Source organism: Trachurus trachurus (genome assembly GCF_905171665.1).
Source record: "Trachurus trachurus genome assembly, chromosome: 18".
Lineage (NCBI taxonomy): Eukaryota > Metazoa > Chordata > Actinopteri > Carangiformes > Carangidae > Trachurus > Trachurus trachurus.
In genome coordinates, this window is record NC_139909.1 from 11,350,923 (window position 1) to 11,372,310 (window position 21,388).

Here is a 21,388-nt window from a genome sequence, read left to right on the forward strand (position 1 = left end):
TTATGCAGAAATGCCAGCCACAGCAGACCCCAGACTGTCCCAAGGCCTCTGCTACTATTTGCTTCTCAAATGAATAATGTGATGTGTGAATGCATTACTGTGGAAATGTGTGTGTGTCTGCTGTGTGTGTGTGTTGAGCTCCAAAGGCTGTCATTACTGCAGTATTGGTGTTAAGTCCAGACCAAGCCACGGTAGCAGCCCCCCCCCACCTCCACCCCTTCCCCCTCCCCTCTATAATGACTGCTGCACTTCAATTTAAATTTGCACTTTTGGAAAATTGGGGCACCACCTTCAATTGAAGGAAAATAGACGGAACAAATTAAGTCGTATAAGCCGAGGTATTAAATTCTCAATTCGGGGATCTCTGTTTCTGTGAAGGAATACATAGGATCACGACTTGGCAATAAATGAGGATTTATTTATTTGTGTCTACGAGCAGCTGAATAAATGAGGTGTTGATAGTGAACACATGAACACAGAGTTGGAATCAAAGAGATGAATAAAGAGCCTGGTCACTATTTGATATTAAAGGGATAGTAGCATTTTTTTTTAAAAGTGGGGTTGTATGATCTACATTTAGCCCCTAAGTACTTTAATTGCAGTAGAAGACTCTCTACACTCCTCCCGTTAGCAACGCCAGCCCATATAGTCTACTTGCCAAAAATGAGTACCCGGAAATGTTGAGTACCCCAAAGTTTTATGTTAGAAATATATAGTATGGGTCTCCAGTATTCAGAAACTGCCGGATGCTAACTTATATATATTGGGCAATTAGCACAATTGACATAATTAGCATAAATTAGCATAGTTTCCTATATGGGCAATATTTCAGCAAAATTGACTTGGCTGATCTGGGCAATATTGGAGTGGTTTTAGGGGTTATTGATGATGCTGAATCCATTTCTGACATTTTCAAAATTCAAAATGGCTGTCTAAACCGGAAGGGACCAGATTGAAATCCATCAAAATCGGCCCACTGGCGGTTTAAATCTGGTCACTACCGGTTTAGACAGCCATTTTGAATTTTGAAAATGTCAGAAATGGATTCAGCATCATCAATAATCCCTAAAACCACTCCAATATTGCCCAGATCAGCCAAGTCAATTTTGCTGAAATATTGCCCATATAGGAAACTATGCTAATTTATGCTAATTATGTCAATTGTGCTAATTGCCCAATATATATAAATTAGCATCCGGCAGTTTCTGAATACTGGGGACCCATACTATATATTTCTAACATAAAACTTTGGGGTACTCAACATTTCCGGGTTCACAATGGGGCCCTATGGGCTGGCAAGTAGAATAGCCCTGCCCAGAGATTTACAACATACAGTGTTGTGAATGGACCCAAAGAAACATTTTCGCGGCCTAAAAGAGGTTTTACCTGAAAAAAAAAATACACAGTTCCATTGTTCGCTATAATATAATTTTTTCCAGCCCCTCAAAGTGCAGGAAAAACACAGTCTTTATTTGGACCTAACCAACTGCTGATCGGCGGGCGCTAACCCTGAGCGGAGGGATATGTGAGTTGGTTAGGTCCAAATAAAAACTGTGTTTTTCCTGCACTTTGAAGGGCTGGAAAAATTATATTACAGCGAACAATGGAACTGCGTTTTTTTTTTTTTCAGGTAAAACCTCTTTTAGGCCGTGAAAATAGGCCGTTTCTTTGGGTCTGTTCACAACAATGTATGTTGTAAATCTCTGGGCAGGGCTATGGGCTGGTGTCGCTAACGGGAGGAGTGCAGAGAGTCTTCTACTGCAATTAAACTACTTAGTGGCTATTTGTAGATCATACAACCCCACTTTTTTAAAAAAATGCTATTATCCCTTTAAAATTCAGTGTGTTGTTTGGAGCTACCACAAGAATTCAGAGAACTACTCTTCTGCAGAGCTCAACTCCTTTCACTTGTGTTGGTGCTGAACTCTCTCGGGGTGACGCTCCAGGGTCAGGCGGCTCAGCCTCTCGGCTGGTCTGGAGATCTGGGCACGGGATTGGTGAAGAGCAGAGTCGAGGGTGATGATGATGATGATGATGATGATCCTTGCAAGGAGGCAGAAGTTTTATAGACTAGATGGTGTCTCCTCTGACTTCTCTGTTTGTTTTTAGTGGTTTTACACCCACTTTCCTTCAAATTTTGTTGGCTGCCAAAACATCCCCAAGCCAGACTTGGCGAAGCAGAAAAATGAAGTAAAATGATCAGAGAAAAGGTTTGTTGAACATCTTGAAGGACAAAAAAAAAAGGACTAACGAAGACAGATCCTTTTCTATCACTGGCCTTCTCGCCTCCAAATTGTAATTGGCTTTCTTGATGAATATTCACTACTTTTTTTTTTACACGGAAGATGAAGGAATTGGTCTGGAAACTTTGAAAATCACCTCTTTTGAAAAACATGCACTGTCTCCTCCTGGAGATTCAGATGAAAAAAGCTGTACCAGAGCGGTGGCTGAAGCCTCTGAGCTCTGTCTTTAAGAGCTGCTGCAGAGCTGCATGAGGTCCTCAAACCTTCTGGATACGTTTTGATGCTGCTTCCCGACTCCTGTCCTCTGATCAGACCATATGTAGCCGTGCTGAGGGGAAAGAGATGATGTGACTGTGATATTGATATGGTACGATACAGTACAGATTTGAATTGTACAGTCGGTGGTCATTCGGATCTGGTATTTATGTTGAAAATATGATCAAATTTATTCCTTTTTCCTCTCAGCTGAAAGGGAAGTTAGCTCAGGTGCTGGATTTGAAATTCAATATCCAACTCCACCAAAGAAGCCACAGCTCCATCTCCCTCCCTCTCTCTCTCTCTCTCTCCTAGCCTGAGGTGTTCTTAAGAAAACCTCTCCACACCGGGGAGTGTGAGGAGGTTATCAGCAATCACACAAAGACCAGGGACACAGGAGAGAGAGAGAGGCCGTGCTCAACAGGGTAATTCATAGCGCTAAGTCCAGGAATTTAATTATAAAAAGCTCCTCCTTTCCTTTCGCTTGCGGAGAGAGACACGTGCAGCGAACACACACTCACCTCCTGTCGGTCGTTGCCTTAGCTCCATCATCGTTAGGACGGGTTGTTTTTGTGGCTGGTTTCTCTGTATTTCCTTTCTCACCAATGTCGATTCAGACGCTTTTACTATTGGAGGTAATATATAAGAAGGCCGTAGATCCTGAGTGAAGTAGTGGAGTGGAGTTTGTCCTCATGACACCCCATGTGTAAATAAATGGGATTTAATTACAGCAGAGCTTTTCGCTAATGGCGGTAATCAAATGTTAGGAGGGAGGAGGCTTAATGATGGAGGGACTGTGGCTGTGAGGCCACCTATACATTCACACTATTGGGGGTTTCTAAGGTCGTACAATCAGTCATGGCTCCTTCAGTCCATGTTTTTCCTCTTTGATTTTGCAGTCTCATACTGGTCCCTGTGTCTACATATCTGCCTCAGCTTTGTGATTCTCCGTTTATTCAAATAAATACAGTAGAAATAGTTTATGATTGTAATAATAAAGAGAAGAAGAGATGTTATTAGTTTACAGTTTACAATTGCTTATATTTGATTTTGTCTATATATTACATCATGTGTTGTTATTACTAAATATGATTTAAGACTGTGTTCAGTAAAAACACAAAGGAAACATTGTCTCTTTCTTATTGGCTTTATTAAACTCATATTTGAACAGATTTACTTGCGGAACACAAGGGGTCGGGTTTGATAAAAATCTGCCCGATTGGTTGGGGACAAATGTTTGGGAGTTTGGTGGTCCGCTGCCTCAAAAAAAGACACTTCTCACCCCGGTCACTCCCTGTTTGAACTGCTTCCATCAGGCAGACGGTATACGGAGCAACCAGGACAAGGACAAACAGAATTAAAAACAGTTTCTACCCCACAGCGGTATCCACACTCAGAAAACACCAAAAACCTAATCACAGTGCAATATGGGATTGTGCAAAACTGCAAACTGTGTTTGTTTTGTTCATTTTTGTTTCATTTCATTATTAACATTATTTATTCTAGCTTTTCTCTTCTCTTCTTATGCTAATTTTACAGTCTCTTTTATCTATTGTTGCGCCGTCTGGTTTGTCATGTGTACAACGAAAATTCAAAGACAATAAAGGACATTCTATTCCATTCTATTCCATTCTATTCTATTCTATTCTATTCTATTCTATTCTATTCTATTCTATTCTATTCCATTCCATTCCATTCCATTCTATTCTATTCTATTCCATTCTATTATTTTCTATTCTGTTCCATTCTATTATATGAGTTAAAACACTGAAACTGATGGAGATCAATCACAAAGGGTTGGTTTTAAGATTCAAAGTACATATGAATATTAATGTGACTCCCAATCGACATGAATGGAACCAGCTGATTCCACATTGATAACCATGTTCCCATTGATCTCTGTCATCAGGTTAAGAGGAACGCCGGGGGTACAACCAAGTACATGGAGCTGTACATCGTGGCTGACAACACACTGGTAAGCCGACAACAACAACCCTCTCCATCCATGATGCAACTGCAGAATATTCCTTCTTACGGTGCATCACCATCATCGTGAGCGCCACATTTATCCATTTACATCAGACGGGCCTTCAAATGGCTCACACACGGGGTCCGCATCTTCTTCGACAATTATCTCATTCCGGCTAATGGATCTCTGTCATGCTGAGAGGTCTGAGCTAACATTACAGTCACAGCGAGGGAAAAAAAAGCATGCGGAGACGAGGCGGAAGGACGTGTCGGCTTAACGAGGGAGTGTATTTAGGTGACATGTAAAGGTGGAGGGGCTTTTAAACACGCCAGACACTAAGCTGCAGTGATGAGATCCCTATGTCTCCATAAAAGTCCTGGCTGCTGCGTTTTAATGCGATCGTAACAGCACATCATGGTGACCAGTATGAAGAGTCTGGTCTGTTCTTTGTGTAATTGCTGTAATTATAATGATGATGGAGGACGATAGAAGTGGTGACGCAAGGCCGGTTGGACCATGCTGCTGTGTCCAGAGTCACAATCAGAAAAAAAAATTAATAACAGGAAAGTGCTTTGGTACAAACAGCAGTTAACAAACAGGAAGTCCAGTCCAGTCCACAGGATTTTTAGATGCTACTTCCACATCTTGACTAAAGCCCTATGATTTCCACGATCACGGAATCGCAGAATTGGCCAATTAAAACAGAATCTATTTTTAATGCGGAATATCACGAAATTTGACTGAAATTATGTTTTCGTGCAGAAGAGGAACATACTGTATGTCTGGGGAAAATTGCAAAGAGGGAAGCAAATCTGGGTGGCACAAACCCCCTGTCGTTGTTTCACATGCCCCCTCCAACCTTCAAAACAATCTACAGGTGAAGCTCCACTACAGGCTGCTACACGATGATATCGCCGAATGCTGCATTGCTCACATTGGGTCGCACAGTCAGATATCTCAGTGTGCTTACCGCAGCAAAGGTACATTATAATCTCAGTTTAAAATTTTTTTTTTTAAACTAATATAATTTATTTTACTGGTAACAGTTTAAAGCACATAAGCATTAATATTTTGTTGGTACTTGAAGTACTTATTTGTTCTCAAGGTATGGAGGAAAAGTGGTGTTTGTTTGTTACCTCAATACATTTAAAGTAATTTCTATTCATCTGTGTACATTTTAGTCATTAACAGTAAAAACACACTCTTTTTGGTAGCAAGTAAAAGGAGTGAGTAAAAGGTAAAAAACTGAATTACCAAAAGTTAAAATGGAAAAAACGGAATTTGAGAAAAAATAAAACAGATTTTATTTGACCCTACTTGACCAGTTCCTGGCTGTCAGTCAACAATGTAGGATAACAGCTGTAATCAGCCCAGATGTGGAAGTATACAATCCAGATTCAGACCGAGGATCTAGACGTACAGGGTTTGGGTTGGTGCTACAGACACTGATGACTCCGTTGACAACTGCTGGACCATCTCCAATGTATCTCCACCAATGATGGACTCTTAATGTGAATTAATGTGAATTAGGACCTATTTTTTTGTGTAAAACTGTGTTTTATCTATTTGTATACTGGTATATTGGTTTGTATGTTATGACTTGCCTTCGCATGTGAATTAGCAACTATGCTAACTCCGGCATATTTACATTGATGCTCTGGCTGACATGTTGATTATTATGCAATGTCCTAATCAAATAAATAAATAAATAAAAATAAATGACAAGAGGAGCAGGGGGGGTCTGGATGTCCTCAAGCGCACAACCACAAGATCCTTTGGTTTCCTGATGTTTGGCTGCAGGTGGTGCAGCTCTGTGGAGCTCGTTTGGATGTTTGGTTTAAAGTCTTTGATCCTGGATGGTGGTGAAGGGGTTTGGATGAGTAAATCAAAGGGCATTGATGGCTCTGGCTGCCGTCCCGGGCTCGTGTTGTCGGGTCGGTGGGTGAACTGGAGGGAGTCCAATGCAATGAAGACCTGGAGATCAGGATCAGTCGTGATGTGAGAGGTCAACAGTCCTGTGGTTGCAGGAGACACTTGGACGACGGACTGAGAAAAAATGGTCAATATCGAACCCACTGGCATAGTTTGGAATTTGAGAAAATCTTGAAAAACAAGAAATAAGACGGAGCAAGATAAAAAAAAAAACACAATCACGGTCCATTAGCTAAGAGATTGTCTCTAACACTTAATCTATTTTTCTGACTGCAGATCTCCTTCGTGCCACTAACGCTCTGTGTCCTCTGTCCTGCAGTTTAAGCGGCAGAATAAGGACTATGAAAAGACCAAGACCAGGATAATGGAAATTGCCAATTACGTGGATAAGGTAACGCTGATGCTCTCTCCTGCTGCTGCTGAGTGCACAAACAGCCCCACACTGTCCTACACTCATCACATATCTCGCTGTCATCTATTACTCATCTGCTCTGTTTGTGTCCAAATAAATGATTCACGGATAAGAAAAATGCACACTGATATCGGCCTCATCAGGAGCCAATCGATGGCATCCTCACATTGTGTTACTGGAGCTTATGACGTTTGTGTTGTGTTGTGTTTTGTGTGTGTGTGTGTTCAGTTCTACAGGGCTCTGAACATCCGAGTGCCTCTGATCGGTCTGGAGGTCTGGACCGACAGGGACCAGTGCATCGTCACCGAGGAGCCCAACGCCACGCTGTGGTCCTTCCTACAGTGGAGGCAGAAGCTGAAATCCCGCAAGAAGCACGACAACGCCCAGCTGCTCACGTAAGACACACAAACAAACACACAAACACAAAATCTGGGTTCCCACTTTCTGTATCTGGAAAACCTGCAAACAAGTTGATGAACTAAATATGGTGGTTGGGAGTCACCAGGTTATTCCAGGGTTACTGTTTCTTTACATTTTATTTATTTAATATCCGTTCCTTTAAAGGGATAGCTCAACATTTTGGCAAATTGGCCCATTGCCATAATATATAGTCATAGCTACAGAGGCTCATTGTATTTCTTGGTTTCCCTCATCAAACTCATCAAATACACAATCCAACAACTCCGAAACGCTCTGGTGGACAAGTTGTGACCTGCACATTCACCACGCTATGAGATAATAACACAACGTTACGAGATGGAGTTGTTTTAGAGGTAAATTCATGCAAAACCGCTGATGCGCGTTCCCGTCGGGGACAGTTTTTTGGCAAGCAGTCTCTGCATTTACCTCTAAAACAACTCTGTCTCGTAACGTTCTGTTATTATCTCATAGCGTGGTGAATGTGCAGGTCACAACTTGTCCACCAGAGCGTTGTGGAGTTGTTGGATTGTGTATTTGATGAGTTTGATGAGGGAAACCGAGAAATCCCATTAGCCTCCGTAGCGTAGCTCTGAGCAGCTCACGGTTCTGCTCCGCCGTTCTAAAAATAGCTTGCATCGACAATTAAAGGTAACAAACCTACTGCTATGACTATAGGGATTATGGCAATGGGCCAATTTGCCAAAATGTTGAACTATCCCTTTAAGCTTATCTCATTCCTCTTTGCAAATATTTGCGGAAGTTAAATTGGGTACGAGGGAGCTAACAAACAATTAGATTATTATCAATCCATCATTTTGTGGAAAGAGGGAGGAATTAAAGATGTTATTTTCTTGTTGGAAAAGTGTTTGACAGCTCATTTGCTTTGTGCTTTTCATAGTGTAATTATAATTATGAGGGTCATTATCTCCTGTCTGTCACCTTTTCTTCACAATACATAATCAAAATAAACATAAAGTTATATCGCATAACATCATAAATCATTATTGTACCTCAGCTAACACACACACACACACACACTGCCGTCCCCTCATGTGTCGACATATAAACTCCAGCTTTGCGTCACATGATTTCATACTTCACGTTTTAAATTGACAAATCATTAGATTGTATTAAACCGGATCTCTCGCCGCGCTCGGCTGTAATTGGGCCGAGCAGCAGCAGCGGCGCTACAGCTTAAACTGCTGGCACACACACATACGCACAGTGACATACACACACACATTTGTAGATTTATCCATAAGCAGTAAATTGTTGGCCCCTGTTGCTCTATAATTAGTTATGCTGATACTACCACAGGGCCCGTTTTGTTTTGATTCAGCAGACAGGGCTTGATTTTGTTTTTGGAAGCTAAAGTGACGGCTGCCAAGAGACCACATGGCGGATTTCGGTTCCTCGGCTCGCACGCCCTCTCCCACATCTGACAGGCTTATCAAGTCGAGGCCGCCGCGCTCTGCTGCTGCATCTGCAATCAATGTGAATCCACCGTGGAGCCCATAAGTGAGCTGAAGGGAGATTGAGGTTAAGTGATTTTTTTCTCTTTTTTTTGATATGTGTGTGTGTGTGTGTGTGTTTTCTGTGATAGGGGAGTGATTTTCAAGGGGACGACTATCGGGATGGCGCCGCTGGAGGGGATGTGCAGCCTGGAAAACTCTGGAGGCATCAATGTGGTACGTGGGAAAACATTTTCTCTGTCACCTATCTTTTCTTTTTACCCTCAATCTTTTCTCCCAGTTGGAGTCCGGCTGTTATTGAATGTCTATTTCTTGGTGCAGAACGACCTCCAAATTAAATCAGTCCGGTCGTCACCTCTACATGCTCGGTTTTTTCCTTTAGTGCCCCAGATTAAATACAGGATTTTGTGGGGGATTGTTTGGTGCGGCGCTGTGGTGCAGTGGTTAATGTTTGTGTTTGTGAGGAGATTTGAATTTACAACCGGTTAATTTGTCTTTAATGAGTTTAATTTGTTTGTTTTCTGGTTTTTAATCTTATAACACTTTCTTGACCCAAAGTGATTAAAACTTTGTGAGAAAAAATTAAAAGAGGATGAAAATCGATCAACCAGAGACCATTAAAAGCATAAAAAACGAGCAGAATTAGCAGCCTTTGGTTAGTTTTGGGCTTATAAAGAGAAAATGGTTGGGTTTAGGTAGAGGAACCTATGGAGATTTACTTTACTTTATTTGTTTATTTGGGTGGGACAGTGCACATCAATGAACATATAAAAACATGTAAATGTGCCGGATTATAGCAGCAATGCTAATTTCCATCCAGAGTCCCAAAACATAAAAACAGTACAGTGACAGAAAAACATAGTATTATAAACAACATAACAATGCAGACTACAAGGACATAACAAAACAACTATAACGAGATAAAACATTGACATTTTTACAACACTTCCATGGGTAGTGGGACCTAAAGAGTTTCTGAGAGATAAAGTGCAAGGTGCAAAAGTGACAAGTGCTAGAGTGCAGGAGTGCATGGGTACCAAGTTGTATTGCACGGTGCCCTAAAGTGCACATCAGTTTAAAGTGCCAGGTGTATTGCAGATGGGTTTAGTTACGATTACTGTTTGTGTAAAGAACATAATGGAGGAGTTAAAATGGAAGTATATTCTAAAAAGGAGTGATCAAACATGTGAGCAAGAGAAAAGAGAGGATGTAGTTAAAATAAAGTCAAGGTTTGGGTTTCTGTTTGGTTAACAGGTGTGGATGGTCTGAACTCTGAGGTCCTTCTAGGTCATGTGACGTTGTTGGACCTCTGACCCGGTTCAGATTCACCCCCCATTGATTAGACAAACCCTGGACTCCTGTCTGATGCCTGAGCGTCTGTGGGAGGATAAACTCTAAAACCGGTCTGAATCTGAGTCTGAATCCTAAACTAACAAAAATAATCTCCGACCAGGTGTTTGTGAAATCCGTGTAAAAACCTCACAGTTGCGCTGAAATCGATGCCATACTGTTACTGTGATTTACTCGAGTTAAATCTAATTCATTTCTAGTGTAATCTAATGCAGATGGTGTATGAGAAAAACTTTTATTTTGAGAAAAGAATTAAACAGTTTAACGTAGTTTCTTTGACTTTCTTTCTTCCACCAGTTTGAATAGTTTGGTTTTTATGTGGAGGGTTGAACCCACTCAGGACTCGGTGCTCTAGCTGCTCCCCTCCTGGTACTTTTTAAGGTGTTAACATTCAGACCTCGCCTGGTTTCCTACAGCTCTAAAAAGCGTCCACTCTGTCCATTTGCTCGGCCTGTGGAGTGGAGCTGTACGGCTTCATATACGTGCGGCTGTGTGGTGGTGGACTGAATGGACGTGGGGCCGCGGAGATCGATAGCTTCTCCATGCTTGATTTGCTTCTAATAGGCTGTCAGCTCTCCCCTGTGGACCGACTGTGGCCGGTGGAATCCAAATGTCCTGTTGGCCCCCACGGAGCCACCGTCACCGCTACCGCCACCGCCGCTCAACACCACCACGGGGCCAGCACAGCTAGCGCACGCTTTTATTATACCTCTGAAGTTTGGCTTTCAGAGAATGAAATGACACGGGAGGGATTTCAGAGCAGAACATCAGCATTTCCAGACAGTTAACACATCCCTGCTTTATACAGTATGCATAATTCAGAGGCAGAGCTAAGAGTGAGTGACAGCTTTCAGCAGATCAAAGAGGAGCTAAACACGTCTGAATACTGCTGCCGCCACCTGTGTGTGTGCTCTTCTACCTTTGCATCTAGGACACTGTGTGTGTGTTTCTTCCTTCAGAGCATTATTTAACACGTGCTGATTGTGTTTCTACCACTTTTGCACCTATTTACCATTTAATAAAAGCTTGAAGGTTCTGCAAACATGAGCATTTGTTGACAAGCTGAAGTCAACGTAACTAGCAAAGATTAGCGACCACTCTGTCAATGAAATGCCATAATGATTGAAACAACAATTTTAAAGTAAAAATGATGATGTGTTGCTTCAAATATTAACACTGTTTAGCATGAGCATGTACAGTATTAGTGTCATCACTGTTTCACTGCGACCATCCTCCAGTCTCCGGCGCCGCTGCTATTCTATATTTAACATGCTATTTGCTAATTAGCTCTAACCACAAGGTACATCTTAGAGATTCTGCAAACATGAGCATTAGTTGACAAGTTGAAGTCAACGTAACTAGCAAAGTTACTGACCGTTCTGTCCAGAAACAAGATGGCGTCGGCCTTTGATCCTGCCTTTTCTCTGAGCTCTCACCTCACTTTATTCTTATTATGGACGCAGACGAAGATGCGCAAAAACATCGACAAATAACTTTTGTTTCAATTCCATTCTTACCATTAATGATGAAGGTTGGCATGTTTCATTGCTGCCACTGACGTCAAGTTGGAAAATGGGAGCTCTGAGATCATACCGAATTTCCCACCTGTAATTTCCAAGCTAATTTTTTCACGCAAAGAACAGTAAGCTAGCTAGCTATAGGGAGCGCCTTGTCAATGACAGGAGACGTTATCCCTGTTACAGTCAATAAAACGCCATAATGATTTAGAAACAATCATTTTATAGTAAAAAATTAGGTTGTGTTGCTTTAAATATGAACACCGTTTAGAATGAGCATGTGCAGGACGAGCGTCACTGTTTCATTGCAATAATCCTCCAGTCTCCCCTACTATTCTATATTAGCATGCTAACTAGCTCTAACCGCATGGTAGGCTACATCTGGACTGATGGCACGTTAGCAATTGCGTCGACGTAATGGTAGTTGTTGAAATACATCAGTCCGCCAGTTACCCAGCCAGCAGGGGGCGCTGTGTCAGTTAATGAGGTGTCAACTAGAAACAATCATTTTAAGGTAGAATTGTTACATAAAGTTGCTTTAACACAGATTGTGTTACACAGGTTGTTTGTAGCTGTTGTTAAATTTCTACTTTTGTACCTGGTTGAGTTTTTATATGTGAAGTGTAGTTCAAAATAGTCACTTAATTTGCACAACACAGTAAAAATACATACTGAAATACACTGATGGTGAAGAGGAGATGACATGAACAAAACAATTAGCCAAAAATGATCTGTCAACAACAGCTCAACAAACACACAAAAACAAGTTAATACAGTACAATTAAACTGACATGGTGGAAGCAGATCAGCTCCAGAGAGAAGTCTGTGTTATTTTTTCCATCATAGTTATTTTTCTTTTTAAGCAAACTGACTGGCTCCTCTCTAGATGTTTCCGTGATGTCAGTCTTCCTTATAAAACAGTGTAAATCCCAGCAGCCCTGTGCCTCCCTCGGAGAGGTTCGGGGAAACTGATTGTCTCAAATTGCCTGACCTCGGGGGGAACACATAATCAGCATCTGTCAGCGGGCTATCACCTATTATTTCAACGATCCTCCCTTTCAATCCCTATGCAACAACAACAAAAAACGCTTGGCAAATGAAAAACGTCCCAGAATGACCCGCAGACTGTGTGTGTGGCTCTGGAGCATCTGTGTGAAAAATGAAAATGTGTTTAGGTTTGACTTTATTAGACTCCCACGGGGTTTAGAAATGTATCAAGAGCAGAGAAAAAGAGAGAAACAACAGATACACAACAACAGTGGAGCCCAGAGGCTGCAGGTTAAACTGTGTGGCAGTTATTATGGTAATTAGTTTAATTATGAATTTGTTTTATAACAAACACTGCGCAGAAGGAGGATGTAAACAGAAATAAAAAAAAAAAGGAGAGAGGACTTCAGGTGAGAAAGTCTTAAGCTTTCTATTTATTTCTATTTCGTGACTGCAGGATCACTCCGAGCTGTCGATCGGCGCCGCGGCGACCATGGCCCACGAGATCGGCCACAACTTCGGGATGAGCCACGACCACGAGGGCTGCTGCGTGGAGGCCACGGCCGAGCAGGGGGGCTGCGTCATGGCCGCCGCCACCGGGTGAGCCTGAGGCGCCACGACGGGCTTCAATCAGCACGAACCTGTTCACACTGACACTGATGTTACATTACCATGTGAAAAACAGCTGCATCAGCTAAAAGGACAAACATTTAACTGGATAACGTACAAACAGAAGCCTTGAAAGAGGAGAGAAGTTTTTTATTTTACATTTTCAGGATCATTTTTGTATGTTTTATCATTTTTAAGAGAAATAAGTAAAATTTAAAAAAAAAAACCCTTCTACAGGACTCAGTTTGACTAAAAAAGATGTGACTGGAGGCTCAGACCATGAGCATCCACATTAATAGATATATAGAAATGATAAGGTAAGAAATAATAGTAAAACTGACAAATCAAACGTCCAGCATCAGATTCATAATTTCCTGTCTACGATGACACCATAAATTAAACTTTGGTTCATATTAACACATTTATTTATCTATTTACCCCTATTTTTATTGAAATCAGCGTATTTCTTTGTCTTTGCATTTGTATTTTATTGTTTTCATTGTTTAACTCATATTAATATTTATTTTCTTCTGAGGATTTAAAAAAAAAGTTGTATTTATCCATCTAAAACCCCAAAAATGTGAGATTATGAAAAGGAATATGAGAAAAAGAGGACATTTAAAAAACCTGATGGACTTATATTATCCATCTTTCCCAAAATTGCATAAAAAAAGTAATAAATAGTGAAAATGTTTCTGCTTTTAAACACCTTGTAGAAACATATTTCCTGTGGACGTTCAACATCTTCCATACACATCAATGTCACGTTCAGCAGCTAGAGGATTTGGTGACTCTTTACACCAAAATATTTTTCATTCAGTCTTTCTTCCCAGATAAAAGGAAGGTTGGAAGGTTATTTAAAAAAAAAAACACTTCACCTTCCTTTCAGGGCTTCTGTAGTTTTCATTATGATTCTCACAGATTTTTAATTCCCCTCGTCGTCCTTCAAATTAGAGTGTTATTGTGCTGAAAGCCTTTTGTCCTACGGCACCTCAAAGCACCACAAAAGAAACTCAAAAGAAGTAAAGAAATTCACAGAATAACAATGTTGTCATCTACCTCTCCGTCCAAAGGCATCCGTTCCCCAAGGTGTTCAGCCGCTGCAGCAAACGCGACCTGGACAGCTACTTCCAGAAGGGAGGGGGCATGTGCCTGTACAACATGCCCAACATGAAGGACCTGGTCGGGGGGAAGAAGTGCGGGAACGGCTTCGTGGAGGACGGAGAGGAGTGCGACTGTGGAGAACCGGACGTGAGTTTTCCCATTGGTTGTGATGTGTTCACAGGTTCACGGCGGGGCGGAGCTACTGTGTTGGTTAGCCAGTAGGTTCTGGGTTCGATTCCTGCATGGGCCTTGTGAGGTGGAGTTGAAGTTTCAAACTGTTAACCACAATGTGTCTTATTCATTTATTATCCAACATGCTGCAGTTTACAAAGTAGAAGAACGTTAAGAAGAAGAAAAAACGAACTGGGCAGGCTTGGCAACCTGGGCTCTTCAAAATAAAAGCATCTACATTTGCTTCAAATTACTATAAAATTACCATTAATTGGTGATTTTACAAAGAATAATGAAACAAAAGGGACCTAACCTGGCTTAGCATCTTTAAGCTCACAGAAAACTACTCAAGAGTCTCTTCAAAATAAAAGCATCGGCCATTATCTCAAGTACACAATCAAATTACCATTAATCGGTTCATAGATTCTCTCTTATACACTGTAAATAGAGTATTTTAAAACTGTTTTAAACCAAACAACAGCAGCTAAGTAATTTTAACATTAGCTTCAAAGGAACAATACCTTGTGCCTGTGTGGGTTCTCCAGCTTCCTTATACAGTCTAAAAACCTTAGGCATGTGATATAAATAAAAGAAATTGCAGTTCTGAATGTAATAACAATGCTTCTGACAATGCATATCCTAAATAAGTGATTAACAATTAAGAAAATAAGAAAATGAATAAAAAGAAACTATTATTTTGCATGAGATGCAGTACAATTGCAGCTGTAACCATAAGACACCATAAGAGACAACCAGCTGATTACACATCATGCAGTACATGTGTATCATGGGGCTTTTAACCCACACACATCCACTTGATGGGACTATTTCCTGACAGCTCCTCAGTGTGGATTCAGCTGCGTGATACAGAGCTGATCAGAGGTTTTCGTGGGAACCAAACCTGACAAGTCAACGTAAACATCCCTTAAACTTCACCGATTGTCACACTGGCGCAGCTTCGTAGGAGGAGGTGTCACGTTTGTAGACAAGAGTGTCGCTGGAGAGTAAAGTCAGCGTGGTGGCACGTCATGTTTGTGGGAAACCCAGCTAAAAGTAGTTTCCCCCTCCCCTCCCCAGCCCGCCGCCACAAAATCGGGATGAAGTGTTTTTGCGCTTTATAAACTCAGAGAGGTTAAGTAAACTGTCTTTGGTTCACGCAGCCGAGCAAATTGAAAAACAGAGGAAGCAAATTGGTGGCTGACAGGCGGCGAGGGGCCGTTTGTTATGACTCTGAGTCGGAGCCTGAGCTGACAGTTGAGCTCGGGCTGCTGACAAGCCACCTGCTCTTAGCCTTGCAAATGAGACGAGCTACAGAATAATGCTTAAAGGGATAGTGCAACATTTTGGCAAATTGGTCCATTGCCATAATCCCTATAGTTTTAGGAGTAGGTTCGTTACCTTTATTTGTCGGTGCAAGCTATTATTAGAACGGTGGAGCAGAGCTGCGAGCTGCTCAGAGCTACGCTACGGAGGCTCATGGGATTTCTTGGTTTCCCTCATCAAACTCATCAAATACACAATCCAACAACTCTAAATCGCTCCAAAACTGAGTTGTTTTCGAAGTAAATACAGAGACTGCTTGCCGAAAAAACTGTCCTCGACAGGAACGCACATCAGCGGTTTTGCATGAATTTCCCTCTAAAACAACTCTGTCTCGTAACGTTCTGTTATTATCTCATAGCGTGGTGAATGTGCAGGTCACAACTTGTCCACCAGAGCGTTTTGGAGTTGTTGGATTGTGTATTTGATGAGTTTGATGAGGGAAACCAAAAAATCCCATGAGCCTCCGTAGCGTAGCTCTGAGCAGCTCACGGCTCTGCTCCGCCGCTCTAAAAATAGGTTGCACCGACAATTAAAGGCGACGAACCTACTGCTAAAACTATAGGGATTATGGCAATGGGCCAATTTGCCAAAACGTTGGAACTATTCCTTTAACTGCCTCGTCTATGAACCGGAAAACAACGAGGCCCCAGATTGTAAACCGGTGAATCTACGACAGCTCTTTTTATTCTGAATGGAGGAACGGCAGCGTTGCACAGGAAGTCACACAGAGAGACCTTTTATTTCCGTTTTAGGATCCGAGCTCGTCGTCACACTACAAACAAGTCAGAGCTCCTTTTTTTTGTTGTTGTTGTTGTTGTTATTGTTGTTGTGCTCCGGCATAATCCCCTCTCTGTTCTCTCCTGCCGCTATAATTGGCTTTTTTTTTCCCTTTTCTTTCTTTTTTCTTCCTCCTCTTGCTCGAGTCAACTCCCACATCTGTTTTGACCGTAACCGTGGCTCGGAGTAGGGCGCCATGGCAACAGGAGATGTTGTCTTTTGTGTACACTGCGTGTGACAGTGGGCGCACAGTCACATTTCTGGATTCAGATGTTTTATGTGTGTTATTTATTTATTTATTTTATTTTTTCTTCGTGTGAGGAGTGTGTGTATTTATCATCAAGACGCCTCTGATGGACGGTTTGACCTCTGACCTTTTAGGCTGTTATTGTTATTGCTGATTTTAGGAAGATGCACATACACATCGAGTTAAATTTTCATTTCTTTTGTCATTAAAAATGTTTGTACTTCTTCTTTACAAGTTTTTCAAATCATCCCAAATTCCTGTGTTTCAGTCGAAGCTCAGGTTGAGTCTCATTAATATTCGTGACTGTGTTTAACTGCAGATGAGTCACCAAATAATGCTGATGTCATAGTAGAAAGTGAGAAACCTTAAACATTATAAGATTGAAATGAACTTTTAGTTAAATGGAGTTTCTTAAAACATCCAAACTTGTGTTCTAGATGTTTTTGAGTTGTTAAACTCTAAAATGTTTCTATTACATTTTTAATCTGTCTGTGAGTGTCCTCTTTATGGCTTTTAAATATAAATGTTTTGTTTTTTAAATTCTCATGTGTTTTCTGTGCTGTATTCCCTGTATGTTAGTCACTGTGCAGCACTCTGGTAAACTTTTATGTTTTTTAAAATGTGCTGTATAAATAAAGTGGATTAGATTGGATTCAAATTCTCAAACCAGAGAAATTAGAGACTTTGATCAATCGTGGTATCAATACGTTTCATGGGTTGCCTGTCGATGATGTCATATCCTCTAAGAATCATATCGTTAGCCTCATAGCATAATTGCCTAAGTCATATTTGAACATTTTCGGGAAAAAAAAAGAAAAAACACAATTTCTAGCAAGCAAAGTCAAAAAGATGACTTAGAACACTTTTTAGAGTCCAAAATCACTATCTGCCTGATTGGTTGAGGACATAGCCAATAAGGCAAGGTGATGCAGCAGTGGTAGGAGAGGAAAGTTAGGCAGATATCTCAATTTGGCCAAAAAATGACGTAGACAATTATGCTATGAGACTAACGATATCTGACATTTTCATTATCATTTTAGTCACAAGATTCCCTTTTATTTGTGTTTATCTCTCTTTGTATTGTAACTCTATGAAGGATTTTTAGTAATCAGACGTTAACCCCTCAACAGTTAAAGGCTAAAGTAAAATAAAAAGCGTTGGAGAAACATGAAACTGCTGTTTGATCAGTTTGTTATGGAGAGGAGGATGATTCAGCTCCGGTTTAAAAAAAAACCTGCTGAACATCTGCTTCATGAATTATAAGAGAAACAATCACAACAAAGCTCAGCAGCAACCTCGAATCCCATGATCCCTCACTGTTACCACCAAACACAGTATCAGTATCGATTGAGACTTTTCAAGGTAGATGAGCAGATGTTACAGTCTGTGATGATAGAAAATTAACAAGTGCATTCATTAATAACGAGTGTGTGTCTAATTTTCCAGGAATGCACCAACGACTGCTGCAACGCCAACAACTGCACCTTGAAGGAGGAGGCTCAGTGTGCACATGGAGTGTGCTGCGAGGGCTGCAAGGTAACACACACACACACACACACACACACACAGAGGCAGAGCTGCAGAGGAAGGGGGAAGCTCACCTTGTTTGCAGTAGTATCTCAGTATCATTAGTTCACTGTCAGTCATCGTGTCAGTGTGTTGGCATACTGTACCCAGAGCGCTTCCAGTCAGCTCCCGTCACAGCGGCCCTCGCCGTCTTCACATCCCAGCAGCACGTTTCATCTCCGCTCTCATCTTCGCTGTTCAAATGCAAATCCTGACGTCCCGTTGTAACACACACAGCACAGCAGTGAGACCCCCCCCCTCCCCTCCTCCGCTCCCACCACTCAAAACTCCACTGAGCTTTAAGCCTGACAGCAGAGACAAACAGAGAGAGAAGCAATAACCTGCCCGCCGCCGTCTGCAGGAAGAGGAGCTACAACTCCTCTTTGTTTGTTTTTAGGCGTCACAATATTGTTCACATCTTTTTCCGGACAGAGTTTTACCTCTTAGACTTTTTACATTGCTACCAAAAGCAGCAGGTGTAGAGGAAACATGGTGGAGCCGGTGGAGAGCAAACATGGAGCTGAAACAGGGACGGTCATGACTCCAAATGAGAGATAACGTGGCTTAATGTGAGAGGGGTGAAATTCAAAAATAGGCCAGATTGTCCTCTGCTCAAAACATCTGTTATTCAGCTTTAATAACAGAGTGCACCGTTCCCTCAAATGAAAATACACTCGACAAATGTGTTGTATCTTCTCAAACTGAAGAACTTTATTGCAATCTAAAGGTCCCATAGACCAGTGGTTCTCAAACTGTTTTACATCAAGGAACAAAAAAAGGAACAGAAATACACAAATATTTGTTCTGAGACTGAAGAACATTACAGTACTTACATTACTTAAGTCAATGTACGTTCAAATTGGGGCCAATGGCGTGATTTTTTTGGAAATAGAGAAATCTCTATTTCTATTTGAAAAAATTGGTAAAAATTCTCAAACAAAAAAAGTTTAAAAAGAAATTGTACAAAAAGTGGTAAAATTTCTTTAAAAATATAAAAGTAAAAAAAAAATTCTAGAAAAAAGTGTTTAAATTTCTCAAAAACAATTCTAGAAAAAGTGGTAACATTTCTCAAAAAAGAGAAAAAATTCTCAAAAACAAATAAAACTTTAAAAATTGTAGAAAAAAGTGGTAAGATTTCAAGATAAGGTTGGGGACCCACTTGAACCCTCTCACGGCCCCCTGGAGCATAAAGTAAAATGGGGTGTGACAGCTTTGTTATGACATCATAATGTCACAGTGTTAAAGGTCCCGTATAATCTGATCAAATCAAATCAAACCAAACACACCTGCTCTGTTTTGTGTCTTTTAACGTCAAGCTCCACTGCAGATGATTGTGTTCTGCTCTCTGGCTCCCCCTACAGTTGTGGAGTGTAGTTCCCTTTAACAGTATCGTTGTAAATATAAAATTACAGAGGTACAGACGTAGCTACACAAGCATTACTTACTGGTCAAACAACGAGATGGCGAGTTTGGCGTCAGTCTTCTATCCTGTCTTTTTTCCTCTCTTCTTGTTTGTCTTATTCTCTTCCTCTGTCAATGTCATCTTTGGTCCCTTCTTTACACCTGCAAGGCTAAAAATGCATCAATATCCCCACAGATATATTCTTTTACAGCTACTGTCTTGTAAAAAAAAAAAAAAAAAAAGGATTCCTCCTGTGTCTTGTCTCACACGTCTTCCTCCCTTTTCATTGTTTCCTCTCTCCCTCTCCCTCTCTCTCCCTCTCTCTGTCTCTCTGTGCCAGTTGAAGCAGGCCGGTACCATGTGCCGGGGCCCGGCGGGGGCCTGTGACCTGCCAGAATACTGCACCGGGGCCTCTCCGTACTGTCCGTCCAACGTCTACCTGCTGGACGGCTCCTCCTGTCAGTACGGCGTGGCCTACTGCTACAACGGCATGTGCCTCACCCACGAGCAGCAGTGTCTGCAGCTCTGGGGCTACGGTAATGACCACAGCCACACACACACACACACACACATACACACACACACACACCATACACTGCACCAAAACCAAACAAAACCCTCAGAACAGTGTGAGGCCCTTTGTTTAAACACTGTACAATGAACGGTGTAGAATTACTCAGGGATTTATGTCCAATAATAACGGTGTTTAGAGACTGCAGAGGAGTAACTGTGGAGCTGTACTGTGTGTCAGAGTTAATGCACCATGAAAACCATGAGCTGAGACTGTCAAAGTAAACTCTCATCAAACACACGATCTGCTTCCTTTTCTCTCTCAGATGTGAAAGCTGCTATTTTTAACATTAGCACATTAGATGAAAAAAAAAAACAACACAGTGACTTTTTCATTATATTTCTTCATTGTTTTGATTTTTTTTTTTTTTTTTTTGTTCTGACACAGTTTTGAGAACTGGAGCTAATTTTCGCAACTCTTGCCCTGAGATCAAAAGTTTGTCTTCATGTTTGTCTTGATGTGAAACGATGTGGTGTCATTTTGCACAGTTGCAGAGAAGCTAATTGTTAGCTTCACCCACAGATCCTATGTGGTCTATATATTTAAGTTTCAAAATGTAATTTTTCCTCCTTAAAGAGGAACAATGCAAGATTTTTTTTTTTACCTTAATTAAACAGCTTTGGAGTAACAGATTGCCTTCTTGCCAGCTTCGTTGAAAACAAATGCACATGGAGGGAGGAGGGTTAGCAGTGAGTTTTTACCATAGACTGTAAAAAGAATGGACGTAGCATCCGTGACGTCACCCATTGGTTTTGGGGAGTCGTTTTTGTGACTCAAATGTGGCGGCCTGAACAGCGCCATGTTGGATTGGCCGGCCAAGAACCTGCCCACTGGCCTCGAAGCAGCTGTCCACAGACCGCTCCGGACCTATCACTAAACGTTTCCGCGCCCTAATTGGCCAGAGTTTTAACCTAATAACAGTAAAATGGTAGAGTTTTAAAAAAAATTCACCCCCCTCAGAGTGTGTGCGGGGGTAGAAACTATCGATTGAGACCAAAAAACATGCTGACACCAGGCTTTGATCATGTTTATTGAGGATGTAAAGTCGGCGATTTTAACAT

The 21,388-nt window shown here is 41.3% G+C and overlaps 1 protein-coding gene across 1 annotated transcript in view; it reads left to right on the forward strand.

The window, feature by feature from the left end:
- Positions 1 to 21,388, forward strand: part of adam19a (ADAM metallopeptidase domain 19a) — a 176,669-nt gene that overhangs the window by 126,857 nt on the left and 28,424 nt on the right. The window contains exons 7-14 of the mRNA XM_083993431.1: positions 4,408 to 4,473; positions 6,719 to 6,790; positions 7,040 to 7,206; positions 8,835 to 8,919; positions 13,015 to 13,157; positions 14,240 to 14,417; positions 18,235 to 18,324; positions 20,097 to 20,292. Coding sequence (XP_083849557.1) covers positions 4,408 to 4,473; positions 6,719 to 6,790; positions 7,040 to 7,206; positions 8,835 to 8,919; positions 13,015 to 13,157; positions 14,240 to 14,417; positions 18,235 to 18,324; positions 20,097 to 20,292 — 997 coding nt within the window. The remainder of the gene's footprint in view (positions 1 to 4,407; positions 4,474 to 6,718; positions 6,791 to 7,039; positions 7,207 to 8,834; positions 8,920 to 13,014; positions 13,158 to 14,239; positions 14,418 to 18,234; positions 18,325 to 20,096; positions 20,293 to 21,388) is intronic.